At 50.5% G+C, this 23,059-nt stretch overlaps 1 protein-coding gene across 1 annotated transcript; it reads right to left on the bottom strand.

Annotated features, from left to right (window-relative positions):
• Window positions 1-1,786: 1,786 nt before the first annotated feature.
• On the bottom strand, window positions 1,787-4,021 carry LOC128779726 (protein S100-A15A). The gene is made up of 2 exons (XM_053915773.1): window positions 3,685-4,021; window positions 1,787-2,139 (listed from the first exon to the last, which is right to left on the bottom strand). The coding sequence occupies exons 1-2, from the start codon at window positions 3,832-3,834 to the stop codon at window positions 1,963-1,965; spliced, it is 327 nt and encodes a 108-aa protein (XP_053771748.1). The 5' UTR covers window positions 3,835-4,021; the 3' UTR covers window positions 1,787-1,962.
• Between the last annotated feature and the right edge of the window lie 19,038 nt (window positions 4,022-23,059).

Here is a 23,059-nt window from a genome sequence, read left to right as displayed (position 1 = left end):
ATGACATTTATAGTCAGTTGTATGACAATATAGCTGTAATGAGAGATTTAAGCAAAGCATTCTTTAGAAAAATAAAATAGGTACTCAGTGTGAGCTCTGTCTAGGTAGTTGTTTTAATCTCATTGCAGAAAATGTCACTTCCTCACTACCAGGATTTTATAGACGTCACTTTAGCAATTTACTTTTAAAAATTCATGGAAAACAATTTTTTACAGTAGTTTTTCAACTTTCCTGTGAGCTTATATTTGATTAATAAGTCTAGTGGGCCCTGGTTGGTGTGGCTCAGTGGATTGAGTGCCTGCCTGTGAACCAAAAGGTTGCCAGTTCGATTCTCAGTATGGGCAGATGCCTGGGTTGTGGGCCAGGTCCCCAGTAGGGGGAGCATGAGAGGCAACCACACATTGATGTTTCGCTCCCTCTCTTTTCCCCTCCCTTCTCCTCTAAAAATAAATAAATAAAATCTTTTTAAAAAGATAAATTTAATGGTGTATTTGCACTTTATCAACTTTTAGCAAAAAGCACATCGTACCTTCTTTATAATTAGATTTCTCTTCAAATCTTTGAAAATATACCTATGATCTCTAAAATATTTTTGAACCCATGTTGCAAAGTTTGAATAACTTTTTCATGGGCAAATCATCTAAGTTGCCGTGTATCCTTAAAGTGCTTTATCTGCTACATGAAAAAAGTGTTGGCAGGCAGGCAAGTGTGGAAGGGAGCGGCAGGGCGAAATCCGCTCCAAAGCCTGACTGATCAGAGAAAAAGGGCCCTGCTCCGCCCGCAGGGCGCTGCTGCCCTCGGTGGCACACAGACCCAGGTGGAGGCAGGGAACCAAGCCTATTCCCTTAAATGAACCCCAGTCATGTGCACTGGGGAGCAACGAAGATGATCACCCATCATTCTTTTAAAACTCATTGTTGCCACCACAGTGAGCTCAAGACATGGGCTCCCAGATTTTTCTCAGGGAACCCACCAAGATGAGCCCAAGGAGGGCCCAAAACAGAGGAGGCCCTCCCAGAGAGATTCTGCCTCAGAGTCCTGGGCTGTCAGGGAGACAGAGAAACAGACAACAGAGACAGGGCAGGGGCAGGTCTCAGCTGGGAGGGGTCCGAGACTCCTGGAGGACTTGGATCAGTGAGTCACAAGTAGCCCTGAGTTGGAGAGACACCCACATCTATCATTATTTTTTATTAGTAAAACCAGACACAACCCTTCCTCCTCCAGGAAGACTTCCTTGATTGACAGTCACCCAAGTTGCACTCAGTGCTCTTCCCCATAACAGGCTGGATTGTTGGCTTTGCCCTTGTTCCCATCTCTGACTCAGCTCACACAAAACCCACCTCGACATCTGCACTTGCCCACAGACCGCCCTCCCCTCCCCACCCTGGTCTGTTACTAGCCTCATCTTCCCCTCCCATCCTGGCCACTTCCCAGGCTGCTCTGCCTTTCTACGCCGATCCCTGGGGCCTCATCCAGAGCCAGGAGGCCTTCCAAACCAGGGCTCCTGTCAGGTGTGCCCCTGCCCCCCTGTCCTGTCCCATCACGTGTGTGTAGTGACTGAGTGATCAAATCATCACATGTCAGAGGGTCAGCTCCCGAGCAGAAGAGACTCCTCCCTCTCAGACTGAAGGCTGAGAGCAGGGGCTGTTCACCCGTCAGACAGGGGCTCCTGGAGGCAGGCTGTGTCTCTCACCCAAAATAGATGATCCCCTACCTGGGGGATCCAAACCGCCCCTCATGGTCCCATCGTTGACGCCCTAACCATGAACGGAGCAACACCAGAAACTGCCGTGAAGTTGCTTTATTCTCTTCCCTTCCTGGTGTCCTTCCCACAGACATGCACACGTGTGTGCACACACATCGGGAACACACAGACACACGTGGCCGAGCTCCACTCCGCCGCCCACAGCTGGGTCACGTGGCTCTCAGGCAGGCCCCTGTGGGGAGGCTGCCCTGCTCTGTCTAGTAGAGGCTGTGCTGGGTGCAGTAGTGGGCGCACAGCTGCCGGTGGTACTGCAGGTGGTAGTCCCTCAGCAGCCTGCCCAGGATGTACAGGAACTCGTCAAAGCAGATCTGGTTGTCCTTGTCCTTGTCCGCCGCCCGGAACAGCTCAGTGATGAAGTATGGCTCCTTCCGGCCCTGAGGAGTGGGCAGAGGGTCAGCCAGCACCCAGGCACTCATCCCGCAGCTGGCCAGGCTCTCCACCTCCCACTGGTGAAGGACCGGGGCAGGGGAACTGTGTGTGGCCCTGCCTGCCAGGTGCTTGCAGGAAACAGCTTCTCACTCACTCAGGGACCAGGACACCAGGTGCTGCAGAATCGGGCAGAAGAGGCAGAGGAGTGCTGGGCCCCTGGACCTGGGCTGCACCGGGCAGACAGAAGGTGCAGACCAAGCACGGCTTGCTATGCCTGGCCCTCTGCTGGTGGCATTTTAAGTCTGTCTTCCCTGCTGAACTACAAGCTCCCCTGCAGGGACAGCCCCACCTAAGGCTTCACACAGGAAGCTGGCCAAGGCGGAGCCCCCCACATCCCTCTCCTGTCTGCACCTCTAGCACCACTGCAGGGCCAGCACCTGGGGTGCCAGATTTCTGCAGGGTGTGCACCTGCCCCGCTTTGTTTATGACAATTGGCCTGTGTCCTAAGGAAAGTGCAGAACGAGGGAAAAGACCATGAAACTGTCCGGGAAGTCCCAGAGCAGGTGGCCCTGAGGGCTACGGACTGGGGATGGCAAAGGAAAGGAAAGGAGCATTTCAGGTGGATGGGACGGTAGGAAGGAAGTCAGGGGTAAAGATTCAGCAAAGAGACAGAAAAGGAGAAGATGAGGTGGGAACCCTGCACAGGGGCAGTGAAGCAGGTTTTGGCAGGATTGGGCTGGTGGCTGGGCACCCAGCGAGCAGCCCTCAGAGAGCCGGGGAGGGGCCGTTCCTGTGGGCAGGTTGGCACCTTCTGTCCCTCCCCATTACCCACCACCGGCTACTCCAGGAGTCCCCAGTACTTCAGTCAAGGCCACTGGAGTCCTGTGGGGACCCCCAGGGCATGGTACGGGGACAGACACTCTGGCTGGCCTTGCAGTCCCCAGGGAGCCCAGTAATCACATGGCTGAGCCTGATGGCAGAAAAGACTCCCAGGCCTGAGAGGGGTGTCTGGGCGGCCTAGATTGGGGCTGGGTCCCCAGGCTGGGCTGAGACTCCGATAGTCCAGGGACAAGAGGGAAAAGGGGAAGCCACACTTCCTATTTGCCCACATCTACTCCCTCCTGGCTTCCCTTTAACTCAAGTATCCTCCCCAGACTTGAGAGTGGGAGGGGGCACAGGAGGGGGGGCTTGTGCGAGACCCAGGAAAAGGGGCTACATTCAAAGGGCAGGTCGAAAGGGATGAAAAACTGAAAGGCCTATGGGCAGAGGGGCCTGTTCTCATGGGAAGCGAACAAGCAGAGGAACAAACAGTTTGGGGCTTAGGATGGACTTTTAGGGATTAGGGACATTTGGGCTGGAGTGGGACCAGGCAGGAAGGTCCTGGAGATACAGTGCGCCTCAGCCCAGCTCCCTGTGACCACAGATTCTGCCCTCGGCAACCCCCTCCCCCTCCCAGTTCAGATCCTCCAGGGAGAGGGCTCCCTGCACCAAACCCACACTTCAGCCCCACAGCCAGCCCTTCATCCCCACCTGACCCCAGGCCCACGCACCAGGCTGTCCATGAAGCGGGGCACGTTGTCCATGAGCAGGGCCTTCAGCTCCTCTAGGGACAGGGTCTCCACGTCCCCCTCCCGGGCCGCATACTGGTGGTAGCTGTGGATGATTTGGAAGAGGGATTCCTCTACTGCTGTGTCCCTCATGGCGGCTGGGCCCCTCTGATGGCAGGGGGACTGGGGCCAACTCTGGAGATGTGGGGGAGGAGCAGCAGGGCACAGTGGATCTTCTGCCCTCCTTGTCTCAGGGCCCCTCCCTGCCCATCCTCGCTGCCTCCAGTTAAGGCAGCCAGTGCTGTGACTCCTCACAGGTTCCTCATCAACACAACTGAGCCTTAACTGCATTCCTGAGATGGCTTTGCACAGCACGTGCTTCCTAAGATTAGCTCAGCCAGTCCCACCTTCCCTCAGAGCCTGATCTGAAGCATCTCGGCTCCACTCCAGGTCACGAGGTTGTCCAGCTCCCTGCCTCAGGGCCCAGCCTCCCAGCTCCAGGGCTTGGGTGGGATCAGACACACAACTTCAATACACCTTCCTTGGATGTCCTCCCTCAATTAGCGAACCCCGAAACTCCAAGGTCATGAAGCATGCGTTCACCTGACAGGCATTTCTCGAGGACCTACAGTGTGCCAGGACTCTCTAGGCAATATGAGTAAGACGCTCGGCCAGCTCACAGGGTGGGGACGAGTGGAGGGGGCAGTCACTCACGGTGAACACTACTAACCTAGTGGCATGAACAGGGTACCCTGGGCCCACAGGAAGGAAGACCTTCTGCCTGGAGAGTTGAGGAAGACTTCCTTAGGAGGCAGCATTTTAGGTGGGACTTGAAGAAAAGATTTTGCTGCAAAGAGGATCACGGAGGACCAGCACTCCAGACAGAGGGACCAGCAGGGTCCAAGGCTTGGCGGTACGAAGGAGGGCGGCCTGCTAGCGGGGAGGCGTCCACAGGGCTGTGAGGGGCAGTTAGGAGAAGCAGGGCTGGAGAGGAGGGTGGGGACAAATGCAGAGGACCCTGTATGCAAGCTAGGGCTGCGACTATCTCCTGTGTACAGGATCTTTGGAGGTTTGGGTGATGGGTGGGAGGTGAGAGACAAGTGGTAGGGACAGCGGTATTACAAGGAAACAACCGACAGCAATGTGGAAATGCCCGTACTCTAAAAAAGGGGAGATGTGTAGACCTGGCCTTTGGGTGGCAGGTGAACTGGCTTCCCCCAGCTCAAGCTTTGTGTCAGCCAATCCCTTCCGCCTCCAGCCAGGCAACTGCCCTAGGTGGGGGTGGGGGGCATGGGGCTGGTGAGCAAGTCTCCCACAAGGGGGCGCCAAAGGACAAGTAATTGAACCAGAGGTTCCGTCTCCCAGTTCCTGAAAGTTTGCGAGAAATAAGTACTTAAGCCAATCTTTATCCATTTTACAAGGTGAGCCTTTATCTACCCAACATAATGATTTCTTCAGAGAATAAGGGGTTCATCGATGTACTAAAATTTTTAAAAAATGGCCCTGACTGGAGTGGCTCAATTGGTTGGTCGTGCTGCCACAAAGATCGCCCGCAGGTTGGACTCCCAGTCAAGGCAAATGGCTAGGTTTCAGGTTTGGTCCCCCGTCGGGGTGTGTAGGAGAGGAATTGTTCTCACATCGATGTTTCTCTCCCTCTCTTTCTCCTCCCTTCCTCTCACCCTAAAAATAAATAAATAGAAAATATAAAATTTAGAATTAAATTTGGCTCAAGTTTTTAAAAGGTAAAACTGTCACCTATCAGACCCAATAAGCAGAGAGAGGGATTGAATCTTCACGGGCACTTCATTCAGATGGCCGGCAATCTGAGAAGACACGGGTTTGTACCCTTTCCTTTCCTTTAAGCCAGCCTTTTTTATAAGGGGGCAAAAGTGTAGGTGAGGGATTTGGAATCCAGGAAAGAGGTAAATCAGATAAAGCTTCAGTCCAGCAGTTGCCCTGACATCCTTTCGTCGGCTGTCTGGTCATTTTCTTTACATGCGCCCAGTGTCCTGTGTCCTGGGCGGCTGACTGTCTCTCCCTGGAACACAGCGGCTGGGATGCCAGCCTCATTGCTTATGGTCTCTTCTGGAGCACAAAAGTCAATCGCTTGTGCTCTCTTGGAGTCAGGGTGGGACGTACTGCAGTTCCTGAAACAATAGCTTCCTACATGTGTTAGCTACTAGGCTTATTAACTATTACCTTCAACTAAACTCTTCCAACTCTTGAGTCCCCCTTAAAAATCATTCGCCAATGCCAAGCTAGTCACAGAGAGTGTATTGAATACCTTAGATTCGGCTATCAGTCCCCTTGGAATTTATCCCAAGAATGTAATTAAACAGCAATAAATCTAGTAAAAAGCAATAAATAGGTCAATGTTCACCAGAGAAATATCTACACCCAAATAACAAAAATAAAATCCTGGAAACCACCTAATTAAGAAATTTGGTGTGCCAGTATGACCTTGGACAATTGCTAGATACCTTGTCCCTCAAAAAAAAAAATTCCATTTTGACACACAGCTTCTTGGGGAAAGGGGGTCATATTGCCCCCTCCTCACCCTGCCTTTTGTTTGTTCTGGGACAAAAACGGTCCCCCCCACCCCACATCATCCCAATACTGAGGGACGGTCTCATTCCACAACTGTGTCGTAACTACTTCTACATTAACACTGTGCTGTGGTTGTCTGCTCACACACTAAACCAATGCTAGCCTGCTTTCCAATGAGTGCATAGTGATTATTTGCAAGTATCAACATTTTTTTATTAACCCATTACTAGCAGCCATTAAAGTACTTTAGGTTCATACAATTCAAGGTCAACTTTTTTTAATACTGACATTTCTTCCAAATTTTGCCATGTGTGCTACATGCTGAGGGCAAGAAAAACAGAAATTAATTGACACCACCTCCCCTGCCTGAGCCGCAACCGTGCACTGCCAATCCCCAAACCCTCCCCCCCAGCTCTCACTGAAGCTGCCAGCACCTCCCACAACCACAGGAGAATGTGGTTGTGATATGATGTGACGGTTATGAAAAATTCTGAATGTACTTAATGCTACTGGACTGTACACTTTGAAAAGGCATAGTTAAATGTAATTTATTTATTGTACTTAAATTAAATTTTATTTTTGCCTTGACCTGTATAGCTCAGTTAGTTGGGCATCAGCCCACAGAGTGAAGGGTCCCTGGTTGGATTCCTGGTCAGGGCACATGCCTGGGTTGCAGGCCGGTCCCCGGTTGGGCATGTGCAAGAGGCAGCCACACACTGATCTTTCTCTCCCTCTCTTTCTCCCTCCCTTCCCCTCTCTCTAAGAATAAATAAATATCATCTTTTTAAAATTTAAATCTTATTTTTATTAACATTTTACTAGAATTTAAAATACATTTTAGTTTGACTGAATACTGCAGAAACTGCAGTTGAGTTCTAAGTATGATGTAAGATAAACACAAAAATGTAAAAGCTGCAGTTAAGGGGATCTCTCTGCTGCGGCCGCTGACACGGGCTGCGACTCAGACCTGGGCCCAAGGGCCTGGCAGGAGCGGAGGTGCGATGCTCCCGAGCTGCACGTGGTTCTTCTGCCCCTTGCAGGTCAGCGAGGGCCGTGCCTGGAGCCTGCTCCAGCCTTTGGAGTTCGCGTTACCTCCTGAGGTGTTCCTTGGTCTTTCTTGGAACTGGTTCTGTAAATTGAAAAACAGAACATATTACCACCGTGACTGCCTCTTTTGTGCCTTCTAAAGAAAGAAATTCCATGTGCATCAATGAAGTCTCAGCTCCAGAACCCACCCCCGGGAAGCCTTCTCAGACCACAGGCCATGGGGATAGTGATCTCAGCAGACTCTTTGCTTCTGCCTAAGCCCAGCCTCCAAGAGCTCTTCTTTGTGTGACCGAGCCCCATCTCCTCGTCACATACCCACATCACCCACCTCGAGCCCCCCTCACTCTCTGCCTTAAGGTGCTCCATCTCTGAAAGGAAGGTGGGCCTAGTGCTCCGGGTCTGGGCCAGAAAGCTGAGCTCCAGGTGGGCCAACAACATCATCAGGCAGAAAAGCTCAGGGGATTGGAAAAATCCTCAGGGTACTGGTCCAGCCAGATACCCAGGATGGGGGAGATGGACCTGGGGAGAGACACATGGGAGCAGTCTGAGGCTTGGCCTTTCCTCCCACACTGTCCCCCCAGAGCATCCCTGGGGAGTGTGGGGACTTGTGCCTCCTGCTGCTGTCCATGGAGATTCAGTCCTACCTCTTGTCCATCTGGCAGTCCTGGCAGGTTCGCTGGCCACTGAAGAGGGGCTGGCAGAAGCTTTCGCCACGAGAGCTCTTGGTAAATGGTGTGACCACCTGTCCCCTCCTTCAGGGAAGCCTGGCATGCTCTGTCAGTGTCCCTGCTCCTTCCCACTGGAATGTCAGCTCCATGAGGGCAGGAGGGGTGGTGTCTGCTCTATTCATTGCACTCGACTTAGGTGTTGCTCAATTTAGTAACACCTCAGACTTTAACTCCTGCACCCACGGGCTACTAACCCACTAGGTGCTCTGTGGATTTCTTCTCCCCCCACTGACACTCACCTCCCAAGGGCGGGGGGCACCAGCCAAGCACCCACCGTTGGGGTTCTACTGCATTAGTGAGCAGGATGCTCCCCACACCCCCTGTTCTGGGTCCCGGGATGGGGGAGTGGATGCAGGGCTGGGATGGGGAGGGGATAGGTATGGATTTTCTTAGGGGTTGACTGTGTCCACTGTTCTCCCCAGGGCTCTCCCACACCCCCAAATCCACATGCAAAGCTCTCATTGTCTCCTTCCCTTTTTTCTAGGTAAAGTCCTCAGACCTCTGCCCTCTCGAAAAAATCCCGTGATGTGTGGGAGGTAGGATCCTGCCAGCACCTCCAATTTGCAGTCCCCTTATTGTCCTGATCCAAAGCCCAGTTACCTTTTCAGCTGCTCCACAGGTGCACCAACAGGCAGATGCAGCCATACCTGGAGGAGGCCAGGAGGGCGTCACATCGACTGTCCCGTGGACTCTGCCTGCCTGTGAAGCCTAGTGTGACTGCCTCGCGCCCGACTGGAAGGAAGCTCTGGAAAGCAGGGTGGTTGTCTGTTCCGTGCACTGGACGAGGGTCACTGCCTGGAAACATGCCTGCACCTGGGGGGGCTTCCAATGTATCCACTGAATGAATGAGCCCCAACCAAGCCGTGACAGTTCTGTCAGTAGGCTGGGGCCCCACTGCTCAGCCCTGGATTCCCACTCTGGGACCCCTAATGGAGTCTGCAATCTTCTTTTCAAAAGAGAAGACAGCTCAGTTCAGCCCACGGCCCCGATTGAGGGATGAGGCAGAGCCTTCCTCATGAGGAAGAGAAAATGACCAGTTAGCACAACCACAGCCCCTCCTGCAGACCTCTCCCATGGCCAGGTGTCCAGAGAGCACTCTACAGGGAGGACCCCCTGAGTCCCCACAATGACTCTGTGAGGCTGGTCCTGGGCCCACCTGCTGTGCAGAGGAGCACAGACTCTGAGATGCGGTGACCCGAAGACTCACAGCCAGAGGGTGGCTGGAAGACCACTGCGCTGTGGGGGGCAGGGTGCTCACCTTGTAAATAGCCCAACACCTGTTGAGAGGTGGCAAAAGTTCTGTGTGTCCAGACAAAGGTGGGGACGAAGGAGGGGCCCCTGCCCAGGGAGATGGGCACCGGGTGCTCAACCAGCGTGTCCAGCCAGTGTGCCTGGGCGGTCTGCAGCATACGGATCTCACTTGTACCCCTGGTTGGTCCTTTCCCCCTGGGGTGGGACGGAGAGGGACATGCAGTCAAAAGCGGCATCGTGGACCACCCCCTGGGTTGGCAGCTGCAGCTCAGACCAAACCACTGGCCCCTCAGTGACGGCTGGCAAGAGGCGGGACACAAACGTTCGCAGGACAGAAGAGGTTCTTGGCAGAAAAAGCAGACAGGTGGTGGGGAGTGATGAAACACATTAGCATCTTAGGTCACACTTTGTTAGCTGAGGATGGACGGCCCCTCCCTGTATCTGCAGTGTCATCCTGTGATTTCTGACGAAACAGCCCATTCTCGGTGAGAACGGAGGCTCTTCCTGGGATGGGAGGGGTCAGGAATTTAGGACTTGTGGGATGTCTGGGGCAGCACCATTGAAATGGCAACAGAAGGGGATCAGTCCACATTCCACAGCAGTGAGGGGCTGGATCGCCGTGGTAACTGGTCCCCCTCAAAATGTAGAGCCCAGGGAGACCCCAGCTCCTGGCCTGGAGGGGCCTCAGGGATGTATTCCTCCAGGGCAGAAAAGGGCAGAGGTAGCAGGAGCCCCGTGTCCTTGGGGGAAAAGCCTCCCTGCTCATCATGAGGATGTGTAAGACCGAGAGCGTGGAGGACGGTCAGGCCAACACGGACACTTGCGCACAGGCATCAGAACAGGAAAATGTGTGGAAAAATGTAAAAGTACCTTTGACTGAGCATGAGGTGAAATGGTACAAAAGCCTCCTTTCTGACATTCCTACAAATGTGCAGACAGTGACTTTGCATCTGGCCCGGGAGGGGCTGGACAGGGAGGGTATGAGATGGGGACTCAGGTGTCTTTGGGGCAGGGGCTCTAGGAAGGAGCTCAGGGGAGGAGCAAGGCAACTTCTGGAACCCGGGGCTTCTCCGACCTCGTGGGGCCCTGGGGGTGGTCATCTGGGCCCGGCACTGCCCTGGAGCCCCCACTGCACTCTTCTGGCAGTGTGGGGCAGGGGGTGGAGCTGAGGACGCCATGGGTCAGCTCCTGTTGACCCCCTGTGTGGAGCTCTGTAAAGACAGTGCCAGCTGCCAGGCGGAAAGCCTCAGAGCCCTGTCTCTGCTGGTTCTCAGACCTCTGTGACTCTCCCGACTGCAAACACACACACCGTGTTTTGCTCAGACCTCCACCAAGGAAGGAAAAGACGTGAAAGCCTGAGGGCCTAGGAGTCTGGTTGGCACAGATAAGAAGCCCTTCAGAAAGCCCCTCTCCACCCTCCAGCCCAACCCTAGGGTGTGGATCACTAGGTAATCCCTGCCCAGCAGCCCGTTCCTGCGGGGGTGGGGGGGCGGGGAGAGGGGTTCCTCCCTTCATATCCCTCTTCTCCCACATGCAGAGGAGGGTATGGGGGCTGCCCAGGGGTGGCGCACAGAGGTGGGTGGGCATGAAGTGGCCTGACGGAGGCTGCCTTGTGTCACCATAGGGGATCTGCTGGAAAGTGGCCCCCGATGTCAGGGATGAGGGTTGAACTAATGTCTGCAGCGTTTGGAAAACGCTCACTGTGAGTTTTATGGAAGCAAGAGCCCTGATAAGTGGGGACACAGCAAGAGGACATCTGAAACTGTCACGTGTCTCTTGCCAAGTGAGCTGGCTATGGCGATGTCACTAAATGTGGGTGCCTGGTTAGGGATTCCAAGTTCTGAAGGAAAGTGACTTCACTTCCTGACATCCCCTTCCCTGAGTCCCCTCCTCAAATAACACACATCCAAATGTTACTCGGGGCTGCTGATTGCACACGCCCCTTCTCCGTGGAATACCATGTCTGCACCCAGTGACACCAACACGCCCCACTCCATGCCCTCTGGAAGGTCTGGGGGCAGCCAGGGTCCCAGATTTGAGGACAGAGACCTGGGCTCAGACTCAACTCCTCACTCCTCCCTCTTCTGGATCCTGGATGGGCCACTGTGCGTGTCAGGGCCTGTTGCTCTCCCGCCTGTGCTATTGGATTATTCCAGCACGTGTGTCTTAGGGAAGTTCAGGCACGTGTGGGACAATAGCTCTGATGCTGGAGGAGTGCCGTCACGTGTAGGTAGTGCCTCCAACCCTTGTTCCTTCCTCTCGTCACCTCCTCTGTGTCTGCTCCTCTTAGCACCCCTCCCCCAGTCATTACATCTAGAGTGTGTGCGTGTGTGCACACACCTGTGCTGGTGCTCACCTACTGGGTCCCAGAAGAAAACGGCCCCACACAGGCAGGAGTGGGCAAGAGCTTCCCAATATGTTAGGGTCTCTAACTTCCAAACCAACTAACTCTATGGGAGCAGTTGGAGCCTTGGCCTGGAAGGTCAAAACACTCTTGAACTTTGGCCAGTACCCTGGCCAGTCTCTGCCTCCCTATGGGCCTCGGCTTCCCAATTAACCAGTGAGGGTGAGATTCAGAACTGCATAAGCGTGAGCTCAGCATAAAGGCGTCCCCAGCTCCTTCCACCGTGGGTGGGCTGTGGATAAGGGTGCACTCCTGTGTTCTCTGACCTGGGCTCTCCTCAGACGAGGACTGGCCAAATGCCCGATAGGCTGCCAAATGCTCCCCCTCTCCTCTGTGCCATCTCCATGTCTGCACACGGTCACACCAGCACAGCTACTCCAGAGCCCCTGAGAGAGCCTGGGTGCAGCCCAGACCCCAACTTTGAGGACACAGAGCTGGGTTCATCCCTGGCTCTGTATCTGGACCAGTCTGTGATTCTGGGCAAAGCATAGACCTCTGAGAACCTTCCACCTCTCCACTCAGTGTCTCCCCATGACCCCCACCTCCTGGTGGGCACATCTTTGTGTGGTATGGACGTGCGCCCCCCGTTTAAGTGTGGGCTGCGTTGATGACGCCATAGAAGATGGCAAAGTGATCCAAGGTCACTTCCAGGAGCTGGTTATAAAAAGTCAGTGCCTAGCTCACTTTGACCTGTGTTCTCTCTGTCTCTCTGTCTCTGTCCCTCTCGCAGGTCCCCCACACTGGGGACTCAGCCTCTGTGTTATGAGTTGCTATCTGGAAACACCCACGTGGCCTAGCAATGAGGGAGAGAAACAGACACAGAGGAAGTCATGCCTTCCTCCCAAACTGAATCCCGCCAAGACCCCCGAGGAGGCTCAGGTCCTGAGTGCAGCAGATCCTGCCTCAGGTGAGACCACAGCCCCAACCTCCTGAGAGTCACTGGCAGAAGCACTCAGCTGAGCCACGCTGGGTCCCTCGTCCAGGAAACCTGAGATAATAAGTGTTTGCTGGTTACGTCACTGAGTGTGGGGTAAAGTTTCACACAGCAGTCGATGGCTAGAACAGTTGTCTCTGCCAGGCCCTGGACCTGCCCTCCTCCCTCCTTCCCCCACCTCCTCCCAGGTTCCCCCCAGCCTCACCGAACTCCTTTCTAACCTCCTCTCTGTTCAGACGCCTTCTGCCTCCAGGTGTGCTATCTGCACAGCTGTGCTTCCTGCACAGCTGTGCTTCCTGCCAGGCGGCACACACCTGAGTTTGTGCAGGCTGGCTCCTCCTGGTCACGCTGCTGGGACAGAAACGTCAGCTCAGTGCAGCTGGTTAGCCCTTCACCCAGTGGCCTCCAGGCCTCCTCATAGCGCCTGCTCTGTTTCCACATAGAAGTTGTTCTTTCCCTTCGCGTGTCTGTGTTTTCGTGGTTGTGTCCACCTTCCCCTCCAGACTGTGAGCTCCTAGAGGGCAGAGGACTGTTGGTATTTTTCAGCACAACTGGACTACGCTGGGCACAGTGGCTGAGTGAGCAGATAAGAGGGTCCATTGCACTACCTACCAGCTCAGTTCTTAGAGAAAAATCGACTTTGGTCATTTTAAATGGACTAGATTGATAACTACTTAAGTTAATTCTGTGATTATATTAACTTTCCTGGTTATATTAACTTATGCTGAGTAACCCCCCCCAAGGTTTGTAGCACGTCAGTGCCTAGCTCAGTACGTGGGTATATTTTCCCACGTAATTGTGCTGAGCCAGTATACAGATTGCGGAGATGCACTCCTTCACGTGGTCATTTGAAACCACAGCTCTTCCATCACGTGCCTTCTCCATCCCTAGAATGTCACCCTCATCTGCTTTCATCAGCCTGAGAGGACAAAACACAGAGAAAAACTTAGTTCTCTGACACAGGCTGAAATTCATTTAGAATTACTGTGTTTTTCAAGTCTCTACTGAGTTTTTACTATATGACGAGCACTGTGCTAAAATCTAGCACAGAGATCTGACTGAGCAGCATCTCAGTCTGGGAGAGGCCCCGCTCTAAAGAAGGAGCTAGCACATGGCATGAAGTGCCCAGGACCCTAAGGAAAAAGAACAGAGTGAGTGTGCTCTGAAACTTCAGTGAGTTATTCCAGATTTGGAAGCTACCTCGAGGTCATAGCAATCAAACCCCGATTTCAGAGATAAATAAGATACAGTTGGCAGAGGAAGATGGCAGCAGGAACACTAGATCAGGTCAATTATGTACAACATCTAAGAAGAAATACTACTATGCAGCCATGAAATCATAGATTCAAAAATATTAAAGGGCCAGGATAACTATTCATGTTAAATGAAAAATTACTGGGAATATAGGGTGACCCCACTTTTGGAATAATTCTATGTCTAGGTGGAGATGAAAACATACAAATATGTTGAAGGTTTGGTAATTTTCCAATTTTCTAAAGTGTTTATTGTTTAACCAGAAGGCTTTTATCAATATGCTTTGGTTTCACATACTATTTTCTTCAGACCGGACACAAGGCACTGTGATGTAAAACAGCAGTCCTCACACTTCCCCGCCCCACCGCTGGGCCGGGTGCCGCGACCTTGTCTGTCTTCTCTGTCCTGGAACCCAGGGCCTGATTCAGGAGCTCAATACACACTCCGAGAAATACCGGGCTTGGGACAAAGCTGTGTTTTCCTAGTATGAAATGATAGGACAAAGACTTCTAATAAAAGGCACTCCAAATACTGACTCTTACAGAACTTACTTTGGTCTAAGGGCAAGCCTGGGACACTGTCTCAGTTAGGTGTCAGCTAGTTTTGCGGACACGACCATGAGCCCCTCAACACGCATGCCATGTCTCATATGGCCACAAGAGGGCAGTGCATCCCTGCTCATGATAATGAATTTGACCCACTTCCGAAGTTACAAGTTTGCCTCCTTCAAAAGCTTCTTGATAACATTAGAGAATCTCTTTAAGGAATATTTATTTGATTATCTTATTAAATTTCATTTGGAAGCTAATTAAAATACCCTTCAAGTAACAAATATAAGGTGATCCTCGGACTGGATGATGTCACTTGAGACACAGACACTCTGCCCCTTTTTCCCTCTGTCTCCACCCATTTATAAATATATATCTTTGCAAAGTATCTTTTGACCTTAGATGTGAAGTATTAGAGGTATTTGTCAATCGTGTTGCCCCTTTTGGGTGATGTGAGTCTTTGGGTAACAAGTGGTCTCTTCATAAGGTCGTGGAAATGTCTGTGACCTGGGAGACCTCGGCAGAATCAGTCCTGCTTTATTTGCACACCCCTAGTTAGGGGTGTGTGACAGTTGTGTATCTGTACCCCAGCCCCCCTTCCCGTGTGTCTCCTGAGACGGGAACTCTGCACATCTATATCGTTCACCGCTGCACCTCCAAGGCCTTGCAGAAGACACAGTAAGCATCTTCTTATTTGTTGAAGAAAAAAGCTATGTTATCCAAGGGGCTTCAACTCCGGTCTCATCAACTACCCCATAGGCTGAAGTCGGTGACCGTCACGGTTGTCCCTCCCGCCCCACACTGAGCCTGCACCTGCTCTGTCCACCAGCGGAAACAGGAGCGCTGTTCTGACTTCCCCCCTCACCCTTCTATCGAAACGTGAAATTCTGGTCATTCGCATCTTCCCTGTTTGCCCCCTTTTATGACCTCAGAGGAACTTGTCCTATTTACTCTGTCACCATAGTTTCACATCTGGAGCTGTTCTATGGAGGGGGCTTGTCCCATGTCTTCGAGGAAAAAGATGAGACTGAGGATAAGAAAATTCAGTTTTCTGAATTTCTGTCCATGGTGGGGACATAGCCACAGAATACCACAATCAGAGCCACAAAGCGGCAGTGAGACCAGCCCAGCGTGAAGCTTCCAGAGACCCTCCCCAAAAATAATAAAGTGTCTCCTTCTCCCAGATACAGCCTATTTCCTGCTTTTCTTTGGCTACTTATGCTGTCAAAACTGCCACTTCATGGTGAACCTCATTGTGGATTCTCCATGGGTTGGATTAGCTCTTAAAAGGTGCCAGCAGGGTGCCCTCCAGGGGCCTTCAGCCTAACTGGCCACCTCTCTCAGCAGGGCCTCGTGACCACCTCTGCCCCTGCTCCCTAGTGCAGCCAACATGCCCGGCCCCAGAGGCGAGCAGTACATTTTCTTGTGATTTCTTATTTCATTCAACCAATGAGTGAGAGTCTGTCATGCTCCAGAACCGGGGCCATCGTGGAAGTCCTGTCCTGGTCCTCAGGCAATTCCTCTCCCGGCTGCGGAGAAGAACACATAAACATTATCAGAACAATGTGGAAGTTGAAAAACAGTAATAAACAACTGTTATGGGATTGTGTAAGAAGCAATAAATACCACTTGGGAGATTATAGAACCTAAGAGAACAGGTGGCTTTCAATTAATTCTTATATTCTATTAGAAATGAACGGCCATAAAGGTAGTTTTAAGTAAGAACCCTTTACAACTGGACAGGATCCTGATAAGGGCCCATGTTCATTCTGCTCGGGGAACACTTGTGCATCTGTTACAGGAAAGGATCCAGCCAGGGACTGTGATGTCTTCTGTAGCATCTTCTCTTGCAGTTAAGAGAAAAAACATCAGACTTCGGGTCAAGGTTGCAGCATAGGTAAACACGGCTCACCTCCTCGCACAACACTTCAAAATACAACTGAACTATAGGACAACCATCACTCAGAACTATCAGAAATCAAGGTGAATGGAAGTCTGACAACTTAATCCCTTCACCCTTTCACCTATTACCCCAAAGTCCGCTCACATCTGGCTGCCATCAAACCGTCCAACTCACTGATTTGATTCTCGGCTCCATGCCCTCTACTGTTGATTCCCTGTAAATTGTTCTTCATTTCAGTTAGTGTGTCCTTCATTTCTGACTGGGTCTTTTTTATGGTTTCCATGCCCTTTTGTATGCTGTTGAAATTCTCACTAAGTTCACTGAGCATCCTCGTAGCCAGTGCTTTGAACTCTGCATCTAGCAGACCGCTTGTCCCCATTTTGTTTACTTCTCCCTCTGGAGTTTTGCTCCATTCTTCCATTTGGACCATGCTTCTTTGTCTCCTCATTTTGGCAGCCTCCCTGTGTTTATTTCCACATATTAGGTAGAGTTGCTATGACTCCCTGGCTTGGTAGAGTGGCCTAATGTAGTAAGTGACTCATACAGTCCAGTGACACATCCTCCCCTACCACCAAAGATGGGCACTCGAGGTGCACCTACTGTGTGGGCTGTGTACACCCCTCCTGCAGCCAAGCCTTGATTGCTGTTGGCAAGTCAATGGGGAGGATTTACCCAGGCCAGTGAGTTGCAAGGACTGGTTGTGATCACTGGCCATCAAACTTCGCCCTTCGTGGAGGATCGGCTATGCAGGAGCCCATTCCACAAAGCAGGTCTTACTTCAGCAGGGCTCTGGCACCCACTTGTGTTCTGTCTGGGGCCACTTGGCATAATCTATAAAGTGATATGCAGCTGGCTGCTTTTTGTGCTGGGGTTGGAGGTGCCCTAGCAAGGCCAGGATGTGAACCAAGGCCAGCTGCTGCTAATGCCCACTTAGCAGGTACAGGGGCTTGCTGAGGCCAGCTGCTGCTTGTTTGAGAGGATTTAGGAAGATCAGAAGCATATGCCAAAACAAATCATTCATACGGAAAAGTCACTGTTAACCACTTGGGTGGGCCCATAAGTTAGGTGGGGCAGAGTCCCAGGGAATCACCAGGGTGCGGTAAATAGTGTGAGCCAGGTTGATGGAGTCTTAGATATGGTGCCTGCCGGGCCCTGTGGCTGAGTGGGGAGGGCTCAGAAGAGGAACAATGTTGTCTGCCAGCAGTTCTGTCTTAGAGAAAGCTATCCCTCCAGCTCTCGCCCTGATGCCAGATACTTCAGTTCCTCCCTGTATGCCTCTGCTGCCTTTCAAGCTGCTGCCCCGGTGCTGGAGCCCAGAGGGAGTGAGTCCAAGTAAGTGCTTGTGCGGGCCCTGTAAGAGGAACTGCCTGGGACTCCAGCAGTTCTTTCCACCAGCTCAGTCTCCACTGGTTTTTACAGCCAGTAGTCATGGGGACCTATCTTCCTGGCACAGGAACCCTAGACTGGAGAGGCTGGTGTGGGGCTGGGACCCCTCACTCCTGAGATATCCCTCTCAATTTTTATCCGCCACACATTGGTGTGGGACAGAGAAAGTCAGAGAAAAAGCGGGCCTTGGAGGCAGGTCGGGGAGTAAGCCTGGGATGAGTTGCCGCTGCCTACTGCTCCCCTGGTTTGAAGTCTAGTTGGGTCCTTAGAGTGTAGGAGAAAAAAAGCAGAGATACAGGGTGTGGGCATGCTCCAGCAAGAGAGTATCTGTGGGTCCTTTGTCTTGAGGCTTTTTATCTTTCGTTGGCCAGCAGGAATCCTAGGGAAGGTCTCAGGGGAGGATATTAACAGAATGTTCATTATCTTTCCAATTGTGTCCTTCAATATGTTGATTCATCAAAATGTGTGTATGGAAGGGTCAGGGTTATTTTCTGCGTAGTTTGATTTTTTTAAGAAGGTCATTGAGGAGGGACTAGGACTGAGGTCGGTCTGCCCCAGCACGGTCTGGGATGTGCAAACCACTTGCTCCTAAGTGTTCTTGGTTAGGGATGATAAAAACCTTGTGATTCATTAGCTGGCTGTAAATTGCTCAAATTGTTTGGCCCTGTTTAATCATTTTGTCTCAGTTTCCTTTTTCTACTTGTCAAGGAATTTCCCTCGCTTCTTACTATCTTGCCACACTATGCTTTGAGGTCGATTAAGGGTAATTTTCTCATGAGCCAAAACCTTTGTCTATTTCTGTTTTTTTCTTTGTCATTTTGGAATAAAGTTATGCTATGTTATTTTTATTCTAACAACACTGGGTTTACCTGAATGAAAAACAAAAGTTCTGTGTAGGAGTGTAGCGGTGGCCTGAGGGGCTTAGTCGATCGCTTAGGCCTGGATCTCCCTCTTTGTGCTTATCCCGTTGCATGTAAAGGATTTGGGCACAGGCATGGTGTGCCTTCTGATTCTGGGATTCTACTTTTTTCCATAGGACCTTTAATTTATGCAAGTTGCTCCATTCTTTCTCTTTACCACCAGCTTCCAAAGGATGCTACTTTCATCCAGGTCTTCCCCCTTGTCTTGAAAATTGTGTTTCCCCAAGACAGTGCCCTCAGTCCTCTGCACTGTGGAACCTCTTCCTTCAGTTCTGCAGTAGCCAGAGCTGTGGTTGCCGGGTCTCAGGCACGCTCTGAGCGTATGACACTCCTCCTGTGGACAGATTTACCTGTGCCCTCTCTGGAGTAGAGGTCCTCCCTGCTGCCCTCTCCTCTCATTGCACCATCTCTGCTGCCCCCTCTACTGCTGTCTGGCTCCCAGAAATTTCTGAATAGAAACCAGTTGGAGTCCACAATATTCTCTGGCCTGTGGTTGTTCCAGGGCAGGCTTGTGAGTGGTGTTTTTGACTCTGTTTGTCTTTAACCCTTTGGAATATGTATTGAGAGATTCAGCTGCCATCATCCTTTCCCAGTGTGGAATTTTAAGAGCACACAAAATAGCCTGACTTGTATAACAGAACATCCCTATCTTCATTGGCCAGCGTCAACAAATACCAACTTAGGGCTGATTTGCTTTACTACAATGCCAGCCACTTAGCTTTTACTACATTACTAAAGCAAACTCCAGGTATCCTATTTCATCTGTAATTATCAGTATCTTTCCCTAAAGAAGGACTCCTTTTGAAAGTATTATTAAAATATCATTATAAATATTCACAAATTAATGTAAAATATTTAATGTCATAAAATAGACAATGTTCATATTTCCCATTGTTTTAAGTTGGTTTCTTTGAATCAGAATCCAAATTAAATTCACAAACTATGATCACTTGATATATATTTGGTTTCTTGAGAAGTGTAGTTTCTATTTCCTTCCTTCCTTCCTTCCTCCCTTCCTTCTTTCCTTCCTTCCCTGACTTACTCCTGCCCACCCACCCTCCCTTCTTCCTCTCACACTGGCTCTTGTTCTCTTGTCTCCTTTTCTCTCTCCCTCTTTCTGCCCTTCCGTCTTTTTTTTCATTCATTTGTGAATATGTAGAAACTGAGTTGTTTGTTACGCAGCATTCCCACAATCTGGATTCATACCCGGGTGTACTTTAACACATCCCTCTGTCCTGCCTGCTTCCCCTGAGATGGGGGGAGGATCTAGAGCGCTGCTGTCTAATAGAGAGAAAGGGCGAGTCTCACACGTAATATCACATTTCCCAGTAGCCACATTGAAATCTAAAAAGTATAAGAACACACCAATACAAAATCTTACACATTGTACTTACCATTAATAATTCTACCAAAGTTATACAATTGTGCCTAACAGAAAAACATTTTCCATGGCTTCAGATTTTTCAGTTTACTTTTAAATGAGTTCTAAATTAAATATAATTAAAATTCAGCCCCTCAGTCCCAGCAGCAGTATTCCAAATAACCAAATAGCCACATGCGTGTAGCGGCTACTGTGTTTGCCCTGGCAGATGTAGACAATGATCTGATTCCTGTCTGATATGTTGGCAAGACCACCTCAAATGTGGTATGTGGTCTCGGTCTCCATCAGGAGGCGCAACACATCCCGTGTGTTTCTTCTAATGATGTTAGCAGCCCTTTATGTTCAAGGCCTATGTCCATTAATTGATTATGTGGGGTAAAATGGTGATATTCCCTCATCACGTAATGTTACCTGGCACACTTGGATAGAGAAACCTCCCCTAATACTACTTAGTTACTTAGTGGTACCATTTGTAAAGACAACTGCAGCTGAGTGAGCGGGTGTTCTAGCATCTCTAGCATCCCCCGTAGTGACCAGTTAGTTTCTTTTCTTTTTCTTTATTGTTATCCTGAGTTAATATCAACTCAAGGATTCAAACATATTGAAGTATTTCAATCCCTTGCCATGTGTCCTTACTGATGTTCCCACCACCCTCTCTATCAGCATGAAAGTGACTTCAAATTGGTTCCTTAATCCTCTTGATAAGAGCCTGCTAGTCTTTGAGACCTCCCCAGATATCAGCATGACAGGATGATTCTGTCTCATCTTGAATATTTACTGGTCCTGACCTGGACTCAGTCATTTCTCTAAGAATCTAAGTTTATTTTTGTGGGAAACAGTCCCAAATCAAAATGTGTATCGCAGGGTTACTCATTGATACGGTTTATTTCTGGGTCTTTCTGATGGAGAGAGCTGGAATATTCATATGCATATGTATTCGTGTGTTCACATACATTCACAAACACTGCCAATTTCAAGTCAGGACTACAGGGGTTTTCCTGAGTGTTCATCTTTCCCCGGAATCTCCTTCCTCTCACACCAAGCAGTTCTGCTTTGAAAGACACTGAGAGTAGCAGAATTAGAATATCCCACGTGCCCTCTTTGCTGTTTCGCACGCTGAATGGATGACAGAACAAGGACAGCAGCAACGCCGCCGTTTACCACACGACTGAGGTAGATACAAAATCTTACACATTTTGATTTCGGTTTTGTTACTGGCTTGGGGTTCAGACATTGTGTTTTTAAGTCTCTTGGAATAGTTCTAATCCATACAGTTGTTTACAAAAAGGATACATACACAGGTTCATTTGTCACATTATGTTTTTAATGTCTAAAGGTGAAACTTTAAAAAATTTAATTTACTTTCATGAGTGTGTAAATATAAACAAGTTACATTCCCAATAGTCTAGCCTTGACTCTGAGATCTGCAAGTGCCTCAAAGGCCTGGGCAGAGGTGGGACCAGGCCCCTGGTCTCCGCAGATGCTGGAAGTCCTGGTCAGGGTTCCTGTTTCTGGCTGAGTTGGGGACCAAAAGATGAGGGTTTTGTGGAGTCAATTTCAAAGCTTCACCTATCTGGGGTTTGGTGTCCAGTGTCTCCACTGGAGCTAGAATAGAAATTAGGAGCTAGAAATGCTGCACAAAACCTGAATAAAGTAGAATAATTCAGAATAAAACAGGCCATTTAAATAAAACACAGGATTTCCACCTTAGGTCTCCAACCCCCACCTCCAAGCTAAGACTCAATCACCGATGACAGCACTGCCACGTCACAGTGTCTCAGGCCTCCCGTTTACTCATGAAGGGACAATCGGGGTAATGACATGACATTATGTGCAGACCCCTCCTGGGCCAGGACTCAGCCCCTGCCTTTTACCCCTGAGTCCAGGGTTGGCACTGGCTCGGTTGCTGGGCTTCTCGGTGGCAGGGCCAGGGCCTCCGATGCCCAGTGAGGGGCAGAGTCTCACAGCCATCTCAGCTTTGGTCACCAGCTTTTGCTGTGTCCGTGTGGACCACACACTCTGAGGACCAGGTGTCCGGGACACTGACTCTTGCCAAGCAGGTGAGAGCGTCAGGGACACAGCAGCGAGGCACAGACGGCGGCTGGAGCAGGAGGACATTCGACCTGGAGCAGCGCGTGAACGAGGGGCATCCTTCCCCGAGGACCTGGGGCAAAAGAGCACCTGTTTGAGAAGGAAAAAAATCATCCTTATTCTAAGTAAGAGAAGGGGTCCCACCGAGATTTGGACTTGACCACTGGATTCAGGGTCTTGTGTCCTCCCATCACACCATGGAACCTCCGTGGAGCAGTCATTTATTTCACCAGCGGTGTGTGAGTGCTTGGCGCATTTAGCATCCACAGTACCTGCTGATGATCCCGAGGCATTTCTTCTTCAGAGTCAGGGGATAGAATAGGAAATCCCGAGACAGTGTGGCTGTTATCAGTCAGCATCAAGGAAGATTGTGGGAAATCTCATGTGTAGAAGCTTAAGTAAAAACCCTAAAAAGCCTCTAACTGCTCAATAGAAGGGAGACATTCCCTGGACAGAGATAGCCCACTCCCATGTCTTGAGAAGTGTACTTTCCTTAATAAATTTCCTGCTTGCTTTGCTTTATAATATGTGTTGACAGTCCAATTCTTTGTTTGCGACCACCAAGAGCCTGGACCCTGTCTCCATCTGCAACATTTCTACTCTAACAAGACTTACGCACAGCTCACCTGCATCGGTGCTCATTGTCTTGCTTTCTCTCTGCCTCTCGCCATTGCTCGACTTCTATCATTTCATCTGCATTCAGAAAATGAGGTAAAATCACTCTCAGCTTGGGGCCAGGGAAGAGCCCCTTAAGCCTCCATTATAAACCACATATTGTGCCTCAGTTTACCAGAGTTTCCTGTCCTGAGGGGAACTTTCTGTAAATAATAGTTCTATTTTCCTTCTTATTGGCTTCACACTTTCCCCACTGCCCAGAGAGGGCAGATGATTGTCAGGGCAGGACTTGGGGCTTCCTGGGTCCCATGGCCACACAGCGCCCCTTATACTCCAAAGCTACCACAACATGTAACAAATGAAGGTGTC

Source organism: Desmodus rotundus, chromosome 12 (assembly GCF_022682495.2).
Source record: "Desmodus rotundus isolate HL8 chromosome 12, HLdesRot8A.1, whole genome shotgun sequence".
Taxonomy (NCBI): Eukaryota; Metazoa; Chordata; class Mammalia; order Chiroptera; family Phyllostomidae; genus Desmodus; species Desmodus rotundus.
Note: the sequence above shows the minus strand (reverse complement) of the source record. Positions and strands in the feature narration are given on the sequence as shown.